Source organism: Talpa occidentalis, unplaced genomic scaffold (assembly GCF_014898055.3).
Source record: "Talpa occidentalis isolate TD23 unplaced genomic scaffold, MPIMG_talOcc4v2.1 talOcc4.10, whole genome shotgun sequence".
NCBI lineage: Eukaryota > Metazoa > Chordata > Mammalia > Eulipotyphla > Talpidae > Talpa > Talpa occidentalis.
Window position 1 is genome coordinate 87,036,357 of NW_023600993.1, and position 23,297 is coordinate 87,059,653.

The window sequence follows — 23,297 nt, forward strand, 5'->3', positions numbered from 1 at the left end:
TTCTGGACAGTTCTGGATTCAAGTTCTGGAATCACCACTTCAGTGAAAGAGACAGGCACCAAAAGAGGAATTTCTGACATCAGTGAGCAGCTGAAGAAACTCAGAGAAGTAGTAAAGGTCCCAGGTCCCCAACACCCCAGGGAAAGATGAGTGCAGCACCTATGAAATTGACATGATGCAGGCCCTTTTGTTCATCCCTGAGAGGTTCTCTGGCTATGTCTTCAGACCAGACAAATGGAGCTCAGAGAGGAGTCACCTGGCAGGTCTCCAGTCTGGAGCTCTCATTGCCACCCCAGGCCTCAGCCTCCCCCCTGCCAGCCCTCCTTACCCCTGAGGAAGTCCCTGCAGCTCGGTCTCGGTCTCGAGAGGTCCCGTTCACCGGGCCCTCTGCTTTGGGCTGAGTCTGGTCACAGGCCAGCCTTATATAGCCCCCAGAGTCTGAGCCCAGACCCAGAAAGGGAAACACCAGGTAATTACAAGTGACCAGAATCCAGATTTGCTCTGCGAATCAGACATTGAGCTCCAAAACCACAGAGGTTTGCGGTTTGTGTCTAATTCCGAGAGCTGAGTTCAGCCCCGGATGGTGTCACACGAGCTGGCGTTTATCAGCCCCAGGTCTGGGCACATTTCTGGAGACCCCACTGGGCCCCCAGATGGGAGAACTGGACACTTGCAGATACATCTGTTTCCTGGAGGGAAGGCCAGTGCAGCCCACTGCAGATGGCCTGGATTGTACCCCTCCAGAGTGTGCCCAGACTGGACTCAGCGTCAGCCTGCTCCAGGTTCAAGTTCTGCTCAACCCTTGACTGACTGCATGACCTTGGGCCAGCCCCTTCCCTTCATTATTCCATCAGTTAAGTGGGCATGACACCTGCCTCGCAGGCCTGATTCAGGGACTCAGACTGATGGATATGGAGCTGACCCTTCAAACTTGATACTGGTGCAAAGAGGATGAGAAGATAGTTCCTTTTTTTCAGCGGCCTAAAGAAGTTTTCTCCCAATATTTCATTATGAAATGTTCACACAGGCGGCAAAGTTGAAAGAATTGTACGGAGAACACCCATCTGCTGGTCACCTAGCATCCACCAGCTATTCTATCATTAATATTTTGTTACACTTGCTTCATCACGTCTCTCCATCTCGGCTGTTTTTCATCTTTTATTACATGTGTTTCAAAGTAAGCTGCAGACAGCAACACATCCCCCTAAACACTTCTACAGTGTGCCACTGTGAGTCTCTTCTTTAGATGTAAGGTTTGTATGTAGTAAAATGCACAAATCTTTAGTGTTCACTTACTGAGTTTTGACAATTTTATATAGCCTGACCCCTGATATCTGAAGTTAAGACATTTCTGTCTTCCCAGAATGTTCCTCCTAGTCCCTTCCCAGCCAATGCCTGCTCCCACTTCTCAAAGGCAGCCCCTTCCGGGTAGAGTCCAGACCTCACGTGTGGCATTAGAGATGCTGCTCTTTCCTTTCATCTACCCACCCCAGCCTCCTGCCCCTGGGCCTTCGCACATGCAATTCCTGCAGTCCAGAGTACTTTTCTCCTGACTCCCTTGGTCAAGATCATGCAGACATGTCAGCTGCTCTGGAAATCTTTCTGTGACAAGCCCCAATCTGTACCACCCAGGGCCTGCTGCAGGCCATGCTGAGCTGGCATTGCTCTGGCAAGCCAAGCAAAGCAGGCCTGTGTCCACTCCTACCTTAGCACAGGCATAAGTGCCAGTGTAGCCAATGAATGAATGTTTCTTTATTCTCCACTGGAAAGGGAGTCTTCCTGCTTCCCAGATACCAACCCCAGCTAAGTCCCACCTCCACGTTTAACAGATGCCATCTGCTCCCCATTCCCAGAGGCCCACCTGAGAATTCCTCTGGAATGAGGGGGTCTCCTCTCGCCCCACCTAGCCTGCACTCAAGTCAGGTAAATAGTAAAGATTTCTCTGAACTCTGAAAGAAGATGTTTCCTCCCCACTCTGAAGCAGACACAGCTGGCATCTAGTCCTGGCTGCTGGGTCAGCCTCCTCCGGAAATTTCCCCATCTGCAGTGGGTGCGTTAGTGAAACAGGCTTTGGAGTTGGATCCTGGCTTTGAATTGTGTTGCCAGTTCTCCCCCAAGCTTCTATTCCTTTGGATTTGGCATGGTGACCAGACATCCCAGCCTCACAAGGATATGGCAAGGACTGAGTGACTCAATCATGCAGAGCACTGAGAACAGGGTCTGGCACACAGTAGGTACTCAGTAGGTAAGATTTCTACCCTCACCACCCCATTTCCCTGCTGGATCCACACAGTAAGTCTGCAGAGGGCTGGGAGGCAGCACTTCAACACCCTACCCGCCACCCACCTTACCATCTGTGGGGCTGGGAGGGACCCAGGGCTGGGAGGCAGGAGCACACACACCTGTGTTCCCACAGCCCAACTGCCTTCTGCCCTGGACAATTAATTCTCCTTCCAGGCTTCCGTTTGGCCATCTGAGAAATGGGTATAATTGTACTTCCCCAGCAGAGTTTGGAGGATTATATGGAAACGTTTGGAATTTCCTGGAGCCTAATGGGAGCTCGGGAGACAACAACCTCTCCTGCCCAGTCCCTTTGCCTGGCGCTCTGTGTGATATATATACTTGCTGAACAAACGCATTACCTTTTTTAATTGAAATACCACCCAAAGACAGCAAGTGCGGCACTTCTCCGCAGTGACCAATGTGCACGGTAAACTGTAGAGGGCAGTGCACACACAGAGGTGGCCATTGTCAGGCCACAGAAGTTCTGTGCCCTTCCTCAGTCCTGAGACCAGGCCTGGTGGCCATGAGGCTGGCCTGCCCCCTGGGGCCGGCGGGATTAGTGCAGCTCTGGCGCCAGGGAGATCGCCTGGCTTAGCGTTCAAAGGCACCTTTGTCCAGAGCTGGAGGGACCAGGCCCTGGGAGGTGACTCACCTGCAGGTGACTCAGCCACGCGGGGGACCCTGTTGGGGGCTCATGCGGGGGGAGCTGCAGGTTCCAGGAAACAGACCAGTCCTACCCCGCCCTCCGCTCGGCTTCGGTCTCCCTCATCAGCTGCAGGCACCAGGGCAGCCCAGCGAGGGGACTCCCTTTCCTGTCTTGTTTCACCCCCACCCTAAGTGTGGACGTTCAGAGCCCAGGCTCTGGTGCCAGGACTTGGGTTCAAATCCTGACCACATCGTTTCCTGGCCATGAGGCCTTGGCAAGTCACGTGCCCTCTCTTTACCTCCGTGTCCTCAACTATAGAAAACAGTTCCTAAAAAGCAGGGTGATTCCAGGAGTCAATAACCTAATGTACCAACCCCATTTCTCTGAGTTTTAGCTTCTTCATAGGCAAATAGGGTGTTAATACCCACCAGCTCAATCTTTATGAAAATTAAATGGCCTAAGGGATGTTAAGCATCTAATGTGCTGCCTGGTATACAGTGGGTGCTCAATGGAGGTTAGCTGCTCTCGTTGCTACTCTGCCACCATATGAGGCAGATACCATCGCTGACCGTGCAACACTCTCAGTCAAGTGCGAGAAGGTGACCCAGGCAGTGACAACCCAGGATAATGGAAATGAAATCACACACAGAGGAGGAGGCTGGAGGCCAGCGTGCCCTGCGTGCTGGGGATGCGGGAGTGTGCCAAGCACACTTGGTGGAGCAGAAGACTCCAGGAAAAGGGAAGAGGCGTGCAAAGACCTGGCTGTGCAATATTGTGTGTTTACTGTGTGCCAGGCCCACCACCCAGCACTTTACAAGGATCTTCTCATTTAATCCTCGAACCACCTATGAGCGCGGCCTACAGTGTGCCCAGTTCATGGATGAAGAGCCTGAGCACAGAGACAACCCTGTCCCTCTCCACGCCCAGGAGAAACGGGGTGGGGCCTGCAGAGGCAGCCTGCAGGGGTACACGGGTGGGGGCGGGGCGGGGGGTGGTGGTGACTGCCTGTTGGGAGAATCCAGCCTTTGAAGGGCTGTCAGTGGGGTTGAGAGATGGTCAGATGAAGTGAAGAATGGCCTGGAGGAGGATGGGGTGGGAGCAAGGCGGTGGGAGACCAAGGAGGGGCAAGTGTGGTCCTAGTGAGAGAGGAGACGGGTGTGCAGGGGTGCGGGTGGAGAGAAGGGGACAGAGGACAGCCTGGTGCCAGGCAGAACAGTGCAGCAGTAAGAGGAGCTAATGGGCACTGAGGCTTCTTTTGGGCAAATCACCATCTTGAGTGCTGGTTTAGCCCTGAAAACCTTATTACATTTCCTAGATTCCTGCTATGAGTGAAACCATCTGGTATTTTTCTTTTTCTTTCTGGCTTATTTCGCTGAGCGTGATCCCTTCCAGCGCCATCCATGTTGCTGCAAATTGCATGAGGTTATCTTTTTTGATTGCTGAGTAATATGAAAAATACCGGATGGTCTCACTCATAGCAGGAATTTGGAAAACCTAAATAAGGGACCAGGAAAAAGACTAATTAAAATAAAGTAAAAATCAAAATCAACAAGCACCTATAAACCAGAGACACACTACGAGGGGGGAGGAGAGGAAGGATTAGACTCAACATAGGGGGGTGGGAATTGTGTGGGGACTATAACCAAGATGAACATACATACATTGTGCAAAAATGAAAAATGATGTAAAAAATATATAAAATAAAATATAAAAAAAAATAATAAACCTTATGACGGTCATCCTCAAGTAGTTGATGAAGAAGTGAGATTAAATGACTTGCTGGAGGCCACCAGGGTGGGATTTGAAATCTCATTCAACCACTGGTGGTCGGGAGCAAGGGAAGTGAGGAAGGAGTCCAAGATAAACCCCAGCATGTCCCTCAGCACTGGGACTGGCATGTAGGAGGTACCAATAAATTTAAGGCAGATGTATGGGAGGGAAGAGAAGAGGAAGAAAGGAGGGAGGGAGGGAGAGAGGGAGGAAGACTGGCTGCACGGGTGGATGCAGCAGTGGGTGAATGAACTGTAGATGTATGTGTGGATGGGTGGATGGATGGGTGGGTGGGTGGATGGATGGGTGGGTGGATGGATGGGTAGATGGGTGGGTGGATGGATGGGTGGATGGATGGGTGGATAGGTGGGTGGATGGATGGATGGGTGGGTGGGTGGATGGGTGAGTGGATGGATGGATGGGTGGATGGATGGGTGGATGGATGGGTAGGTGAATGGATGGGCGGGTGGATGGATGGGTAGATGGGGGTGGATGGATGGATGGATGGAGGATGGATGGGTGGATGGATGGGATGGATGGGGGGTGGATGGATGGATGGTTGGTGGTGGGTGGGTGGATGGATGGGTGGATGGATGGGTGGATGGATGGATGGATGGGGTGGATGGATGGGGGGTGGGGGGTGGATGGATGGATGGGTGGGTGGGTGGATGGGTGAGTGGATGGATGGATGGGTGGATGGATGGGTGTGGATGGATGGGTGGGTGGATGGATGGGATGGATGGGTGGATGGATGGATGGGTGGGTGGGGTGGGTGGATGGGGTGGGTGGATGGATGGGTGGGTGGATGGATGGATGGGTGGATGGATGGGTGGATGGTGGATGGATGGATGGATGGGGGTGGATGGATGGGTGGGTGGATGGATGGATGGGTAGATGGATGGGTAGATGGGTGGGTGGATGGATGGATGGGTAGATGGGTGGATGGATGGATGGGTAGATGGGTGGGTGGATGGGTGGGTGGATGGATGGATGGGTGGGTGGATGGGTGGGTGGATGGATGGGTGGATGGGTGGGTGGATGGATGGGTGGATGGATGGGTAGATGGAAGGCTGATCACAGGCTCATTCTTATTGGTGGACACATTTCCAAATGGACTCCAATTCTCCTCTGTTCCCCAGCCCCAAATCCTTTGAATCAATCTCCAACACTCTGCTTTCACCTCTTCACTCAGACCCACTCATAAGTGTCCACTTGGGTACCCATCTAAGCAATGGGGAGAACCCCAGACCTAGAGGCATGACCCCTGTTCCCCATCCCAATGCTGCCTCTCGCGGCCTTGGGCAGCTGGGCCCCTCTCTGCCAAAGAGTGCTTGGCGTGCCTTTGTGTTGAGCTCCGTGCTGAAGCGTGGCCTGGCTGATGTGCAGCTGGAAGGAATCCCTCTGGGGTAGGACCCATCTTACTTATCTGTGCTTCCTTGAAGCTGGTTCCTTCCTTTTCCTTTTGGAAGACTCCTATTCACAAGTCAGCTCAGATGTCACTTCTAAGAAGTATCTCAAAAAGGGGCAGAAGCATATAGACTCAGAGACAATGAAAGAGGAAGAGGGGGGGAAGGTGAGACAGGGAGCTCCAGGCAGGGGGAGGCAGGACAGGACACAGAGGCTGCCCAGGTCAACCAGGTAAGTTTGGGAAGCAAAGCACCAGTGACTGGGCCCGTCTCTCACGGGTCCACATTTGGAGGTGGGGAGGGCATGGACGTGCAGGTCAAGGTGTCCCTGTGTGATTGGGGAACAAATCAGCCAGGAGGTGCTGAGATAGAGGAGTAGTTTATTGAAATTTTGGGACTTGCCATGGAGGCCCCAAGCTCCCTCCAAAGCAGAGTCCTGTGGCAAGCCTTGCCACCCCTACCCCAGACTGGGGGCAGAGCTGCAGGGTCAGAGCACCTGGGTGGGCCTGGGTGGCTAAAGGACACATACTGTCACCGACACAGGCTAGAGGTTAGAGGGAAATTAAGACAGAGTGGGCAGGTGGACAGGACTCTGGCCGTCAACAGAAAAGGACGGTGGCCGTCTCTCAGCCTCAGGATGTCACGGTCAACACAACAGCATTCTGCAAGGAGCAAAACAATTGTCAGTTAAGCCCCCTGAGTCCTTGTGCCCAACACCCCTGCCACACCCCCACTCCTGTACCCATCTGTGTCCCCCATGCTCTGGGGTTAGTGCTGGACCTGGAACACAGCAGGCATTCATGAGACAAATGAATCAACAAATGGATGAATGGTAAGTAAATGTCAACCAGTGTAGGACAGGACACTGACTTCAGGACTTAAGAGGCCCAAGTTCAAATGCTATTTCTGCCACAAATTTCCTTCAACTCTGGTCTTCATGTGAGAAATGGGTGCAGAACTCCCTGTCTGCTCACCTCCCTGAGCTGTTCTAGGACTCAAAGTTGTGCTGGGTGGAAAGGTTCATAGGCAGTGTGGCTATTCAGCAAGAATAGGATCTACTGGCTATACTGCATGGAAAAGGGGGAGGCATGGCATTGTACTTGCCACCCCTGGGCCAGGGGAACTGTGAATCTGTAATTCCATCCTATGAGCCAAAAGTGTGTCTGAGTTTAGCAGGAAACAATTCTATGACTAATTGGCAAATGTCTGTCCTAGGCAAGTAAGGAAGGCCTGGTAGCACATATGTCAAATATTTGCCAATCCCACGTTAAGTCATTTGCAATTCTCTGAGCAAGTTAGAAATGGTGCAGGATAGACCAGATGATTTTTCTTATAAATTTTAAGCAGGACTCTCCAGATAGTACCCAATTTGGGGAAACACACCTCTATGATTTCCAGGACTGCATTGGCAAAATTGACGTTGAGAACCTTAGGCAGGGGAATTCCAACACCCAGATCCGCTGTAAAGAGGGAATAGTTGAAAACAAAGATAAATGGAAAACTGAGGTAGGACCTGCAGACCTTATTATACCACATTCCTTGATTCAGACATTTCTCTATTCGAGGACTTAGTTTCCCTATTAGCAGACTCCTACTCATCCTCCTAAACCCAAACAAAAATGCCCCTTTCCTGAATTGTTATCAGTGGCTGCCCTCAGCAGAGCTTCTTCAAGTTTCTATCAACCCCATGCACATTCTTGGTCATCTATATTCTGGTCATTTGTTTATATGACTATTTCCCTCTGGACTATGAGCTTGAAGACAGAACCCAGATCAGATAGAAATCAGGGCCCAGAGGCTGGTGTGATATAGGTGCTAATCAATGTTGTTTGAATGAAACACTGCTGCTGCATCTTAGAAATATGTATCGACCCCCTCCAGCCTCAGTGTCTCTATCAGAACAATGAAGAATGGCAACAAATTCAACAATCTCAAGTTGAGATACTCTATCATCTAAAAAGACAGTGAAGAATATCCGTACCATTGAGCTTCGGCACATATGCTGCCCGGACCACATCACTGAGCCATTCTTGTAAATGGGAAGCCTGCAAGAGAGAACAGGTAGGGCTAGAGGAGTGGCTGGCAGGCAGCAGGGCCCTTTCCAGGTAGGGGTGGGAGGAGGTCCAGCTGTTCCAGCCTAAGAACACATTTTCCAGTGGGAGCAGGGCCTACTGGGGTGGACTGTCCACTAGTGACTCCACAGGGGACTCTGTGATTTAGGCTGGCTGTACTCAAGGCCCAGAAGCTAGAAAGAGCTGCCTTCTTAGAAGGAACTGTGGGATCTGAGGAAGAGTGAGCTAAGTGTGCCCAGCTTCAGTTGCTGTCTAATCACAGATTCCTATAGGTCTATGAGCCCTTAGAATATTCTAGGACCTGAGGCCATCTTGAACCGCAGAACTCTGTGAGAAGACTTAGAGGCCCTGAAATGTTAGAACTTTCTGGGCTCAGGCACCTCATTTCATTACAGAATTTTGAACCTATGTGAGGTTCCAAACATTTACAAATTTCTGAGTTTCCAAGACTTCAGAAAATCATGAGAATCACTTCCCTAAGATGATGATTATTTTGCCAAGATACACACACATGAACATACACACACATACACCTGCCTTGATGTTCACCCACTCTGGCTTGTTGGGGCAGAACCCAGACAGGAGCCAGCCCGGTCATATGGCCCATGGGCTCATTTTGCTATCGCCCCGCCCCCACCTGCAGAGCCTCACCACCACCGAGCGGTTCACCACACCCCTCCACCACACCCCTCCAAGAACTTACATCAAAGGAATGGGCAAAGGCAGAGGCCAGTTTGACACTGATCCTGGTGGAGAGAAGAGAGAGGTTAAGGTGCCCTGTCTCCCACCACACCTGCTGGGCAGTTCTCTGCCCACCCCACCTTCAGCCTGCCCTGCCCCTAGGAGTCCAGCATCAGAGAACAGGGGTAGGCCCAGCTCTGCCTCTATCTGGCCCCAATCAACAACAGCCCGCCCACTTATAAAATGGATGTGGAGGCACCTAACCTCCCGCCGAGATACCATGACTGCCATCTTTGACTCCATGGCCCTCGAGCCCCATGCTGACCCCTGAGACAAGCAGCTGGTCCTCTCTGAGGAGCAGGCCCCATAGACCGAGCACTGGACACAGCGCCCTGCACGCAGCAGGTGCTCTCTGAAGACAATACTACCCATGGCCCACAGGAGCCCACATGCAGGTTGGGGCTGGAGCTCAGCACACATCTTTTTTCCAGAGGGTTGAGGCATGAACTGCCATCAGGATGGGGAGACAAACCCAGGCAGCAGGCAAAGCCTTTTTATCAAGGTTAGAAATGGGGCAGCAGTGAGCAGTTGTAGCCTAAGGGGGCTGAGGGTCACACTAAAGTGGGGTCAGGCAAGCACTGGGTGCCTACGGCTCAGGACAGGCAGGTCCCAGAGATCCGTGAGACAGCCCCTGTGTCCAGGGGAGGGACAGGCAGGCCGCAGCCCTGGGTCATGATGAGAGTCCTGGGTCAGGAGAAAGAGAGGCCCAGACTGCAGACCTGCTTCCAGGGGTAGGTGCCATGCATATGTAAGGAAGGAGGTCATCAACATCACCATCTTAGTTATTTTTATCATGAGTCCCAGTTACCCTAGGGACAGGCAGTTAGAGAAAGAACCAGTCCCGGCAAATACAGCACTTTACAGCAGCCAAGGGCTGTCGTGCCGGGGGCTAGCCTCTGCGCCGGATTCAGGACTTTGGGCCCTCATCTCAGCAGCAGGTTTATCTCCGGGGCAGCCTCTGAGCCAGTGCAGTGGACCAGGCCACTAGAGAGTCTGCACCTCCGAGCACCAGGGGCCTCATCTTTAAAATGGGCTGAACTCACACCCTATCCGGCAGCTCCTGGAAGATGCTGGTAAAACATCTCGTTGGTGCCCAATTAGAGGGAGGAGGCTCCTGTCAGTCCCTAATTCTTGTTCCTAAAACTAAGGCCAGGATCCCCATTACCGTTCCAGGGACAGGGTGAGGTGCAGCTTGGTAGCCGAGGGAGACAGCTGGGCAGTTAAAGTCATAACCTGCATGGGAAAAGCAGAAAGAGGTTACCCTGGATTTGACAGAAGGCGCCTTAGCCGACAGGTGAATTTCTATCACCTGCTCCCTCTGCTGACCCTTATCTGGCCTGACTGGGTGTTAGGCTGTGAGGAAGTCACTGGAAGGTTCTAGTGCTCCACAACCAGAGTATTCAAATTGAGGCTGATCAGCATTGTGTGAGAGGAAGTTCTGGGGTTAAGGGGAGGTCTCTTAACCCAGCTTGCAGTTGGATGAAGGACAGCTTCCCCGATGAGATGAGCATGAGGAACTAGCCTAAGCAGGGGGCAACCGCACACCAGGTGTGGACCCCTCATGAACCATGACAGGGAATCTGGTCTCCCTGAGCAACCGAGGCTTAGTGCTCAAGGATGGGAAAGGAGGCATTGAATCCCAGGGCTTGGGAGCCAGGGCACAGTGAGAAGGGAGAGGACCCACCTCTGCCCGGATGTATGTCTGGGGGAAAGTACTAGAGGTGGGGGAGAGGCAGCAGACTAGAGGTGGGGTCTGGGAGGAAGCTGGAGTAATCCCCAGCCCAGAGCTACCTGAGCACAGAGATGGAGACATGGGGACATGTGGAGATGGAGGATCGGTCACCCCAAGGAAGCAGAGCAGACAGGTCTGGGGTGGGGACAGATGAGCATTGAGGGAGCAGACCAGAGTCTACGAGGGTACTCAGGTCTCAGCGCAGGTGATGACTCCCTGTGCTATGCATGCGGGGCTTTCCACCCTGAATGTGGGGGAGAAGGGAGAACAGGGATATACCGTCTGCAGTCCGGAGAGGGTCTACCCTGCTCAGAACCCCAGTGCTGGGCTTCCCACTCACCCCGCTCAGGTCAAAGAGGGCTTCCGGGGTCTCCTTCTGCTGGTAGGACTGCACGTGGATGGTTGCTGGGATGGAGACTGTGGCCTTCTTGTTCTGGAGTGTGATGGTGGGCGCTTCTTTCACCCGCAGAGAGAGCAGGAGGTTCTTGCCTGGGGTCAACTTCCCCAGGGCCTGAAGAGAGGTAGGGGCAGAACAAAGGGCATGAGGGCAGCCTGGATGCCCCAGTAATGGAAATAAGCAACAAACACTCATGGACCCCCCCGATGGTGGTCCATGTAGGGGACTGGGGTTACAGCCTGCACCAGACAGGCCTGGTCTCAGCCCGAGTAGGCTGACAGGCAGATGAAGAGACACGAAACCGTGGAACAAACCTGATCAGATTCTTGTCTTCCTCAAAGCCAAAAATCTACCCTGAGGCACAAAGGCCTTACATGACCCATCCTCTGTCCTTGTCTCTTCTTACCTCCTTCCACTGCCCTCCTCATTCTCCCCTTTCCATTGGCCCCTCTGCTGCTCCTCCAGCATGCCAGTCACTTCACCTCAGGGCCTTTGCAGGTACTGTTCCCTCTGCCTGGCAATTTCATCTCAATACATATATGGTTCCCTCCCTCATCTCCTTCAGATTTCTGCTCAAATGTCACCTTCTCAGTGAGGTCTCTGCAGAGCATCTTTTTAAAGGACACTAACCCTGTGCTCCTAACCCCACTCAGGTTGAAGAGAGCTTTGACCCAACTTAGCGCCTCTATTCTTCTCCACCTTCTGATCCTGTGTGAGTTCTGCCTGCTTATTCGTTCAATGTCTATTATCCCCACCAGAATGGCAGCTCCTAGAGCACAAAGGCCTCTGTCTGCTTTTTACCTTTTCCTTTTGCTGCACACTCAGCACCTGGCACAGAGCCTGGTAGAGAGTAGACACTCAGTGAATTTCAGTTGACTGACTGAATGATCATGCAATCAGGAACTTCTGAATCTTGTAATCATGACTTCAGAGAACAATGTCAGTCACAGAAGCTTAGAACTCTGGGGTCCAACTTCTCAAGTCAGACTCCAAAAGGACAGGAAATCACCAGATTTCTCATGGGGGAGAACAAAAGCTTCCACCTCTAGAGATAGACCCAGCCTCCCCAGGCTAGAGGGACACAGCCTGACTGCTATATCTGTGGTCCCCTGCTGCTGCCCCCTCCACCACCTGACCCTTAGGAGTGTCTTCTGGATGTCTAGCCCCAATCCCATCCCCGACCTGAGATTCCCATGCTCTTTAGCTAAGGACCCCATGAAGGAGAGGCCCCAACCCCACCACTAATGTTGATTTGAATTATTACCTTAAAGGATTCATAGCAGGTATCCCTTGAACCCACAAACTCAATAGCCCCCTCCATTCTGTAGAAATCTGGACCTTCTTAGCCTCTTTCCATCCTCTATCAGATTCTATTGTTATACAAGGACCTTGGAGTAGTCACTTCAATTTCAGTGAATTGAAATTCTCACAACTGGGAAGTTGCTGTTCACCCCCAATTGAATGGAAAACTGATATCAGGTTTTTAAGTCATGCTCTGATGCCCATTAGTCAAACATCCCTGAATATTTTCACTTCCCTTCCCTCCCCAAAGCCAGTGCTCTGAGTCTTCTCTCTAGAAACAGAAAAGACCATGACCAAGATGGAGTAAGGAGGTAGAGAGAAGTGGCTCAGTATCCTGGAGAGAATCTCCTATTTTTTGCTTGATAGAGAAACAACAACCACAGGACAAATGCCCATTGACTTCTGGGGCAGTTAAACCCTGGCCCTCTCCTCTCTAAGCAAAATCTGCTAACAGGAAAGGATGCAATGTTAGTCATTTACACTTTAGTGTGAAATTGGACTCTACATTCAATCACAGTTATCTTGAGAGTTGTGTTGAGAGATTCAGGAGTCTATTCAGGCTCATTCAGAAAGAACTACAGTGATCAAAGCCCATGAGAAAGTTACTCACCTCAGGGACCAAATTCGCCAGCTCTGTAGTTGTCAATGGAATATTGCTGGGAACCTGGACCCAAGACCAAATTTAGGAGAGGAAGTGAATAAAGAGACAGATCAGGGATCCCTCAGTCCACACAAAGCAACTTTGTCCATACCCAGTCCCACCACCACCAATTACATACACACAAGTGCTCCTTTTAATGGTCACTGCTCACTAAGGGTTTCCTACAAGCCAGACAGATACACACTAAAGGTTTTGCATGCTTTTGCTCACTTCACCTTTACAACAGTTCAAAGTGGTGGGTGCTAGGATGGCTCCCATTTTACAGATAGGGAACCTGAGACTCCTGCCCAGGACGATGAGCTGGTAGGTGGTGGCAGCAGCTCTTGACCTGAGCAGACTAATTCCAGAACTTTAAAACCAATCTTTCAGAGCTCTCAGTCTGAACACCCCTGGATCGGACTGCAGATGTTTTTGCCTTTTACCCAAATAGCATATGCAAATTCTATGGATTTAGTTCCAGTATTTACAAATCAGAAATTTTTGTATGAATTTGCCACTTTCCAGCTAAAAAAATAGGAAAATCTGGTCACCCTGGGCTTGTACTCCCATCCTTTGTGGAAGCTGAATGGAAGCTGCCCGAGAAATGAGACACAGGCTCCCCCAGCTCATTACAGTCTGACCAGCCTGGCTTCCTCGCTTCTGCTAACCCTGGTGGCAATGTGGGCACAGAGACTGGGACAGCATAGAGACAAAGGCTGCAGCCTCCAGAGACAGGTCCAGCCCCCTCACACTAGTGTTTGAGATCCCTGAACTACACATGTCCTCCTCAGGACAGACCTGTTCACCCAGGACAGGCATACTGGTACACTCTTTCCTGCTCGTAAAGATTCCCAGACACACCCAACACACAGCTAATGCCATGGCTGAACAGCATTAGGTTGTGGACTTTAATGTCCTACTTTCTTTCACATATGCACACACACACACACACAAACACTGTTCCGACACACATTCTCACTCTCAAAAGCCTCTGCCTGACTATAACTGTCCCCTCCCCTGCAACTAGAAGACACCTGCCCCTCAGTCCCTGTTCCAAACTTCTCCTCCCCGACCCTCCAGGTAAGAGAGTACTCTCTGGACCCCACCTGCAGGAAGTGAGTGATCAAACTTTTTAGGCAGAGAGCCCAGGTAGCTCAAAGCTCACTGCCTTTGAAGAGAGCTGAGACTAAGGAAATGCCTCTGGGTTAGGCCTCTGGATGCTGGGATTTTTAGAATCTGTGAGGGGTTAAAAGATGTCAGAATGAAAGCAAAGAAGTCTCAAAAGCTTCAGAACAAGTATCCAAGTGACCTCTGGTATAGCTCAATCCTAGTGTTTTTCTCTCCAATTCAAATCTGCTCTTGAGAAAGTAGTGGGAATGTTAGCCATTCACACTTTAGTATAAATTGGACTCTGACTCTAGAAGGGCCCATCTGGTGCAAGCTGACAAGTTACCTACATTTCACATGCTATTTCTGACCAATTAAAAGTAAATTCCTGGAGTGTCATATTGAGAAGAATCCAGAATTTCCAATAAAAGGCCATTATTAATAGCAATATCTACCACAAGGACAAGAGTAGGCATGTACACATTCAACTCTATCAATTCTCTCTAGAAGAAGAGCGCTTGTCAAGACTGATCAGTGGTGATGTGGCTAGGTCATCACTAGCACTGTCAAGCTGCAGTGGGGGAGGGTGCTGTGCTTACCTGCTCAGGGGTGATGTCTATGTCGAGGGCACCATTGGTCTGCAGAAGTCCAAACACAGTATTGAAGAGGTACAGAGGTACAGTCACTTGGGATGTGTGGTCCTGCTTGGGGGGCACCTTGACTGGGACGTGGGCCTTGGGGAAGTCGATGATGTCACCAGCTATGTTCTTCACAATTGGCTGAGGGGGAAAGGACACACAATGAGAAGGCCACAGGGTAGCTTGGCCACCTGGCTTTGAGCCCACAGCCCCTTGCCAGCCTCCACCATACCCCCCTCCACCTTCCAGCTGTGGGCAGGGCCTTGGGGAGGACTCACATTGATGTCCAGTTCTATGTACTGGTTAGAGATGAGTGGCAGTGTTGCCAGAGTGAATTCCACGGACCCAAGACCCCCAAGGGGCACCAGGCCTGCATGGGGAGAGGAGGAGGGAGAAAAACCCCATGAGCTTAGGGTACTATATTGAGTGACTAGTACTCTCCTAAGTATCTACCAAGGCACTACTGTCATCCCCACTTTACAGATAAGGAAACTGAGGCTCAGACAGAGGCAGTTCACAAGGAGAGACAACCAGCAGGGGTCCAAGTCAGGGTCCTGCTTCCAGAGCAAAAGGTGCTGACCACGCTGCCGCCTGACTCTTTCACATGGGCCACGTACTGAGACACCTTTGCTCCACGTTTTCCATCCTTTCCACACTCTTCAAAGTCCTTTTTTTGGCAATAAAGGTTTCTTTCTTTCTTTTTTTTTTTTTTTAAGATTTATTTATTTAAATATTTATACGAGCACTGGGTATAGTCAGAAGTGCAGGAGGGTGAGAGAATTCACCAGAGCCAGAGCGGGGAGCAGAGCAGGCAGAAGGACCGAGGTACACTGCTGAGGGGAGCAGCGGGCGGCAGGAGAGGTCTGCGCGCCATGTGGGACCCTCCTCCGGTGGCCAGGGAGCAGCCGGGGATCGAACCGGCGCTGCAGAGGCTGCGGGCAGCTTCGCAACCCAGCGCTCAACCGCTGCGCCACCAGGGAGGCCCCTTCAAAGTCCTTTTGTGAACATAAAAGGCTGCCATGTTTCCATGAGGCTTAGAGAGACCGGGAGCCGCTATGTTCTGGGGGCTTGGCTTCCTCACTTAAGTTCTCTTGGCCTTGGGCATTTTGTCTGTCCAGATAATAGCTATGTCTGCCTCATGTTTGACTGAGCCAGACACACCTCATGTGAGCTGTGCGTGGCCGGAGGCCCCCGGAGATGGAGACTGGATGGTTCTGAGGCTCCAGGCCCCTCTGAGGGGCATCAGCCCACATCTCACCACTAGACCACCTTCTCCTCTGTCTGGAGAGGAAGTGAAAGGTCCAGAATTCTGCCGTTCCTGCTTCCCTCGGTACCAGCTCCTCATTGGGGAGCAAGGGGTGAGAGAAGGAGCAAAGAGAAGTAGGGTGAACCCCGACTTACACAGCACAGCCCCCAGGAGCTCATTCACCACGCCCAGCACAGTGTCCACCACAGGGCACAGCTGTAGCGGGAGAACACGGATGTTACAGGAGAAGGAGAATTGGGCTCTAGCCTGGCACAGGGACACTGCACTGTCTTTAGATGTTTTGCTACGTGATCCCAGGATTGGGGGGCACACAGGGAGGCGTCCAGGGAGGGCCTGGAGCTTGAAATGTCAAAGCGCAGATTGGATGACGGAGGCCAGCTACAGGATCCTTGTCAGAAAACCTTTAAGGATGCTAGGGAGACACTCCAGAGTCTAGCTGGGGGAGTCGGAACAGGCCTTGCCCCGAGAAGACGAAGGCAGCTCTTTCCTCGGAGGCCTTGGGGCCCTGCCATCCAGGTGGACAGCCCTGCAGAGGGGCGCCCCTTCCCTCCACCAAAGTCAGGCCTGTGCCCCAGGGAGTGCACTGCTGCATGTTTACTAAAACCCCTGTGCTGTGAGAACAGGGAGCAAACGGTTTGGCTTCCAGAATCTTAAGTCTGGGAACCACAGATTCTGAGTCCTACAGCCCAAGGGAGCAGGCTGGGCCCCCTCCACCTCCAGGGCGTCTAAGGTCAGGCGTGTCACAGAAGAGAGGAGGAAACCAGACGTGCTGAGATGGGCGGGGAGCAGCCCCCTCGGCGCCAGACCCAGCTGACCTTCGGAAGGAGGCGCCTGCCCCCCACCCGGGTGGCCAGTTGCGCAAAGGAAACCAGAAATCAGATTGTTAAGAGAAATCGCCAATCTCTAAATGTAATTAACTCTTATTTTTAAAACCTCTTCGAGTCACACAAAGCCTGTCCTGTAGCCAAGTGATTTGGTTAGGAAAATATTGGGGGGCTCGTGAGCTTCCCTTTTTGCTCTGAGCTTCTTTTCTGAGTGGCTCCTTCAAGGTCAGGGCAGGGTCACCCACCCCAGGCCCCCAGGCCCTTGCCACCTCCACAGATGTGCTTCACAAGAGCGGTCTGCCAGGACTGGGGATCAGTCCTTTGGCTTTGCTGATTGTGTGACCCCGGAAAACGCTTTCCCTCTTCTGCATCAATGAAATGGACCTTTGGTTAGATCATTTTTTCCCAAATGTGGCTCATATGCCCTGGGCAAAGCCCGGATGGCCTGAGCAGCCACAGACAAGCAACCTTGATGAGATTCATCAGAAGGTGCTTCTTAGAACATCCTACGATATAGACCTGGGCTTCTGCGGACAAGACTGCCAGGCACAGGACTCAGTTTAAAACCTCTGGGTGTCCCAACTCTTCATTAAAAACTGGTTTTAAGTCAATAATAATATAAGTGGCAAAGACAGAGCAAGAGGTTAGAAAGGGACTCAGATCTGGGGGCAGGGAGTCGCCTGCTCAGGACCGGGGATGGATGTGCTGTTCCACCTACACGCTAGCAGGTGGCTCCTGGAGGTGTGGGCAGGCCAGGATGGGATTACCTGGTAGGTGTGGAAAGGAAGAACCGCCTAATCCTCCTGGCGCCCAGATTTACTCAAAGCTGGGGACATTTTACTCCTCCCAGGGGGAGGGCTGTGCCTGACCCGAGGCCCTCACACTCACCAGTCCCGGCAGCACCTTGAAGAGTGTCTGTTCCACGATCCCAAAGAGCGGTGCAGGCAGCAGCCTGGGCAGAGTGAGACGCATGAGTGAGATGCCACCGCCAGGTGGGGGGCAACTCCACCCAAATGACTGGACAGGGTGGGCACTTGGGGCTCTGGATAATTCATGGCTCTTCTCTGGGACTCTGGAGACCTGGGCTTAAATCTTGACTCTGTCTTGCCATGGGATCCAAGAGACATTTTCATTTCCCCATCTATTTGAGGTGCACCTTAGAGAATTATTGCTGCCAAGATTAAATCGGCGTGTACACGTGTCTGCTCCTTTTTTCTACTCCAACATCTATGGACAACTGGCATTAGATCCTAGAACTACGCCTGACTTAGAGTAAGAGCTCAATAAATATCCTTTGGATGAATGAATGATGAATATTTGTTAAACGAATGACTAAATCAGAGTGTGGTCTGAAGATGAGAGATGCATGGAGGTGAGCTCGGCCTGTCTGGGAACTATGTGGGGACAGAGGGAGGGGTAGCCACCACAGACCCACACACTGGCCACCAGGTCATTCTGGCCTCTGCTCCCCCAAGGCCCCTCCCACTCAGAGGAGCAAGATGGAATGGAATGGAGACCAAAGACAAGACACCACCTAGAATCCCTTTTCAAGGTCTTTCTGAAGACAGGAGCAAGCCTGGCTCACCCTATTTCTGGAGCTAACAAAGAGCTGTCCAATCACCCATCACCACTGGGGCCACCCAACAAAGATGGGGTGAGGGTATGGGATTCAGGCTGGAATGTTCAAATTCTGGGGGAGGTACAAAGAGGCCAGAGAGGGGGTGAGTGCCACTGGGAGCACCACTGGGAAGGGGACTTGGAGTGAGTTCATGTCGTGGGGTGCTGGGGAAATCCTCAGCTCTGAGTGCAGACGCCGGCGCATCTCTATCCCTGCCTCAATCTAAGTGTGACCTTGGGCAAGTCACTTGCCTTGGCTGGGCCTCCATTGTCCCATGGAAGTGATGCATGGAGGGCCATGGTTTCCTGAGCAGATGGGGGGAGAGGTGGGTAGGAGAGTGCACAGGCCTTACGGAGCATCAATTTAAGGCCTCATTATACATATGGAGACGCCGAGGCCCAGGCAAGGGAAGGAGTTCCCTTGGCATCGCAGCATGTCAGGGCAGAGCTGAGTTTCTGATGTGCTGAGAACAGGGACTGAGGTACCCAAGGGTGGAGGGACCATGGAGGGTGGCTGTCCTAGCTGGGCAGGGGGACTGGCAGGATCGCAGGGGTGCCCAGGAGTGGGGGGACAAGCTCCAGCTGGGGCAGAGCTCCTGTTGCTGGTTGTGCTCTGTCAGTCGGCGTGGGGAAGGGAGGGGGAGGCAACGTGAGTTCAGGTCCAGCCTAGCCAGCCACTCCCAGGGACCCAGGAAATGCCCAGTGCAGAGTCGTGGGCCAGCCAGGAGCACCCCGCACAGCTGAGCCCGCGGACTCACCCCGAGAGAAGACTGATGTGTCCCAGGATGGTGCTACAGCGCTTGAGGATGAGGATGGGCGTACCCCGCGGGCTCATGCCCAGCGCCACCCGCGAAGACACGTTCACCTCGGCTGCCAGCTGCAGGAGGCCCCCCAGGGGGCTACAGGACGAGATGTTGGGAATGTGGCTAGGCTGCCAGGGCTCACCCTCCAGGACCACCTCAGCCATACCCACTCCAGGGTCAATGGGGCCTTGAAGGACTAATGGGGTGGCCCTGCAAATGGCCTAGTCCCCATGCCCTCCTCTCACCCCTGCCCCACTCTGTACATTCCCTCCCCGCCTCCACCCCAGTGAGTATCAGCAATGGGCTAGGGGTCTCCAGAGAGAGTGAGGTGAAAGTTCTTGGGGTTCAGTGGGATGGAGGTCCCTGGGTGGGGAGTAGGGCCGTAAGGTGGGAGTCACTTTAAAGGAAATAAGTTGAGAGTAAGGAACTAGGGGATAGTGAGGTGGAAGAAGAGCAGGGCAGGGGTCCCCAATAGGGCAGTGGGTGGAATGGAGAGCAGGAGGGTAGAGGTCTCCAGGGGTATACTCACCCAGAACCATGCAGGCCCACCTTGGTGTGCAGGCCCAGCTGCACCCCAATCCCCGGCAGCAGCTTCAGCGACACTGTCGGCAGAGTGAGTTCTTCGATCTTCAGGCTGGGATGGTTGTTGAGAAGAGACCACTGACCCCCAGATACTCCCAGGGCTAGTCACTCCATGCGGGGCCATCCCAGATCAGGCACTGGCTGAGATCTAGAGCCTCCATCCCACCTCTAACCATAAAACCAACTGTGGAGCCAGATATTTCACCTTTCTGCTCTCAGTTTCTTCATCTGTGAAGTGGGGCGATGCAAGGACCAGCTCAGGGGGATGTTATAAAGACAAGTGAGCTGGGCAGGTGCAGAAGCTGGAGTGGCCTGTGCTCATGAAATGTGATCTCTTCATCAGAGACTCAATGAAGAGTGTTCTTCCCACTCCATCCCCTTGGCCTCACCCCTATGAGTCTGTCGCTAGCCTGTGGCTTCACTGTCCCTCCATTAACACCCCCCAGGGTCATGCATAGGCAGCCCAAGAAGTTCACAAAAACAACTCCCCACGCTTAATTAATTTCTCTGTCCTCTGGGCTTTTGTGCAGGCTGTTCCTGCCATCTGGAATGCCCTTCCTTTCATTTTCCTTCCACTCTGCATCCACCTTCAGCTGCCTGACTCCTCTTGGCACTTCTGATTTCATCTAGGACCTCCACACCTCCAGGAAGCCCTTCTTTCAGCTTCTCCAACTCAGGGAAATGCCCTCCTCTGAGCAGCTCTCCTGCCCTGCCTGGGTTGGCTCCACCACTTCCCCGAGCTCATGGGATTCTCTCCGTTGGGCTCTGCCCCATGCACGGGGTTCTTGAAGCAAGGCCAGTGTCTGGCTCATGTCTAAGTGCCAGCCCCACCCAGCAGGGGAATTCTGCAGCGGGAGGGGGACCAGATCCATTAATAAGAGTAATAGTTGATATTTTTTGAGCATTTACTGTGTGCCAGGCTCTATTTTTGTTGCTCGACAGTGTCCTGGCAACAGCCCACAAGTAGCCGCTCACAGGGTTGCAGTAAAAAGCCTGGCGGTTCAGATTCTAGCTCTACCGCTAGTGGACTGTGTCGCCTTTGACAAGTCGTGCTGCTGCTCAGTAACTCAGTTTCCCCATCTGTACAATAAAGATGCTGACACCACCTACTGCAGAGGGGCACATGGTTAACCACAACCAGTGTCAGCCCTTTCCAGTTCTCCTCCTGTACATCTGTTTGCTGCTTGGGTGTGGGGGGTGGGCATCCATCCCCCCTTCTTCTGCTCCCAGCAGAAGTGACCTTTCCTCATACCCCAGCTCCTGGTCTCAAGCTTTCCTTGGGGTTTGTTATTTCACCTTCCTCTCATCACACCAGCCCTGGACCAGGTCCTGCCAGCCTGGGGCAGACAACATGGCCTGTGATTAAACACTCAGCACCACACCCCCTCAACTACCACCACTCTCTAGCTGGGTGAGCGCAGGTGGTCCCTTCACTGCCCGGGGCCTCAATCTCCTTACCTGTTAAATGAAGTTGATAATAGTCCCACCTCTGGATTCCATGAGATTCAATTATGACACTCAGCACAGTGCCAGCCACACAGAAAACCCTGGCTAGGTGGTTATTAAGTTACAGATTTTCATTTATTCTAAAATATTTTTGAGCATCTATTACTTGTCAGGCGCTATTTATGATTACGGGGGATAGTGAACAAGCCAGACAGAAGTCCTAGCCCTCCTGAAGTTTATAATCTAGCAGAGGAAACAAGAAACAAACCAGTAAAATATATGGCGTGAACTTGAAGGCAGGGAGGGGATAAGGAGGAGCTAGTGAGAGCGGGGCTCTTTGAAGCAGACACCTGAAGGCGAGGCGGGCGGGAGCCAGGCAGCTGTCTGGATTAGCCCAGAGAGACTGAGAAATGCGCCCCAGGTCACACGGTGGACGAACGGGACTCAACCCCAGAACTGGAATCCTCAACCACAGGGGATGCTGTCTTCCCTGCAGACTCTGTCCTGGACTCCCTAACCCCATGCCACTCCCTCTGCCTGACAACAAACTAAAAAGAGTAGATGTCTCCTTTACTTCCTGAAGCAAAGACCAGCCTTCCTATAGTGAGTGCAGTCGGAGAGTAGTCAAAAAACCATGCTGCTGGTACTCACCCCGAGAGCTCCTCAACAACACCAAAAATCCCTCCATAACTCAGCAGGCCACCTCCTCCGAGCAGTCCCCCAGAGCCCAGGAGGCCCTGGTTCACCGATGTGACCGACCCCAAAACATTTTGCAGAATTGGTCCCCCGACCAGTGAGTTCTGAATGGCTGCAGAGAAGGGGAGAGGAGGCAAGTTCATTTTACGGATGAGGAATTAGGGCCCAGAGAGGTCAGAAACTTGCCCAAAGTCGCACAGCAAATTGGAGTCAACTGTATGACTGGGACTCCTGGTCTAGGCCTCCATATAACACCAAAAGGGAGAGCAGAAGCAAAGGCCTGGGAGCACACAGCCGCCGGGACTCTATCAAGATGGAGGGGCAGGGCCTCCCCTGGTGGCGCCAGCGGTTGAGCACAGCACTATGAAGCTGTCTGCAGCCTCTGCAGCGCCGGTTTGATCCCGGCCAGTCGGCGAGGGTCCCACATGGCGTGGCAGACCTCTCCTGGCTCGCCCGCTGCTCCCCTCAGCAGTGTATTTCATCAGTCTGCCTGTTCTGCACCCTACTCTGTCTCTGGTGAATCTTCTCGCCCACCCGCGCATCTGGCCTGTACCTCAGTTCTTGTATAAATAAATAAATCAATCTTAAAAAAAAAAAAGATGGAGGAGACAACTTCCATTCCTCTTGGGCACCCCTGGCTGACGGTGCAAGTGTAAGGATAAGATGGAAGAGGTGCCTCCTAGAGGCTGGAACAGGCCAGGGTAGCCTCCTACCTGCTATTCTCCACATTTCTCCTCTGTCCCTGAGACTGTTACCCTAAGCTGCTGGGTCCGGGAGCACCAAATGCATGCTAGAGTTTCCTAGCCAGAAAAGTGAGGCTGCCAGCAGCCTCCCCTGCCCCATCCATCCCCCACCCGGAGGCAGACACAGCCCCCACAGGACCTCACCCCCAGGAAAGCCCTCTCCATGCAAACCTGAGCCCCATATCACTCAGCCCACTTCTTGCAAGTGATCACCCATTGGAGCCTGCCAGCAAACTGTCAACCCCCTGAAGAGACGCAGCTTCTCCCGGTGTCCCAGGGACCTACTCTCTGCGCAGTTGAGAGCTGCAAATTGCTCTCATCTGCTCCCGCAAGCAGATCCTCGATCTACTGGGGTGGGGCCATTTACACTGCAGCAGGCCCCCTCGCAGACCAACCTCCACTTACCTTTGCCGAGTTCATCCTTGTCAATCCGAGCAAGCGTGCCTACTGCCTCGAGCAGCCCCTGGCATGGAGTCACCAGACCCCCGAGGAGAAGCAGGGACCACAAGCCCAACATCGTCGGTGCACACCTGTGAGAGAAACAGGAACTCCGAGGCGCTCCTTGGATCCCCCTGTGTGCCTCAC

The 23,297-nt window shown here is 52.7% G+C and overlaps 1 protein-coding gene across 1 annotated transcript; it reads right to left on the reverse strand.

Moving 5' to 3' along the window:
- Positions 1-6,570: 6,570 nt before the first annotated feature.
- On the reverse strand, positions 6,571-23,229 carry BPIFB3 (BPI fold containing family B member 3). Its single transcript, XM_037521165.1, has 15 exons — positions 23,118-23,229; positions 21,925-22,081; positions 19,775-19,879; positions 19,201-19,341; positions 17,714-17,777; positions 16,136-16,196; positions 15,013-15,104; positions 14,696-14,875; positions 12,960-13,013; positions 10,991-11,161; positions 10,084-10,151; positions 8,881-8,923; positions 8,087-8,150; positions 7,489-7,565; positions 6,571-6,767 (listed from the first exon to the last, which is right to left on the reverse strand). Exons 1-15 carry the CDS (start codon positions 23,227-23,229, stop codon positions 6,738-6,740), a joined length of 1,419 nt encoding a protein of 472 aa, XP_037377062.1. The 3' UTR covers positions 6,571-6,737.
- Positions 23,230-23,297: the final 68 nt, after the last annotated feature.

Excerpts from the sequence above, each read along its gene's own strand:
- BPIFB3 (XM_037521165.1), bottom strand. The coding sequence starts at position 23,229 with ATGTTGGGCTTGTGGTCCCTGCTTCTCCTCGGGGGTCTGGTGACTCCA. Across the intron at positions 19,880-21,924 it reads GTTGTTGAGGAGCTCTCGGG|CCTGAAGATCGAAGAACTCA; the intron begins GTGAGTACCAGC and ends CAACCATCCCAG. Across the intron at positions 14,876-15,012 it reads ACATAGAACTGGACATCAAT|CCAATTGTGAAGAACATAGC; the intron begins GTGAGTCCTCCC and ends TTTCCCCCTCAG.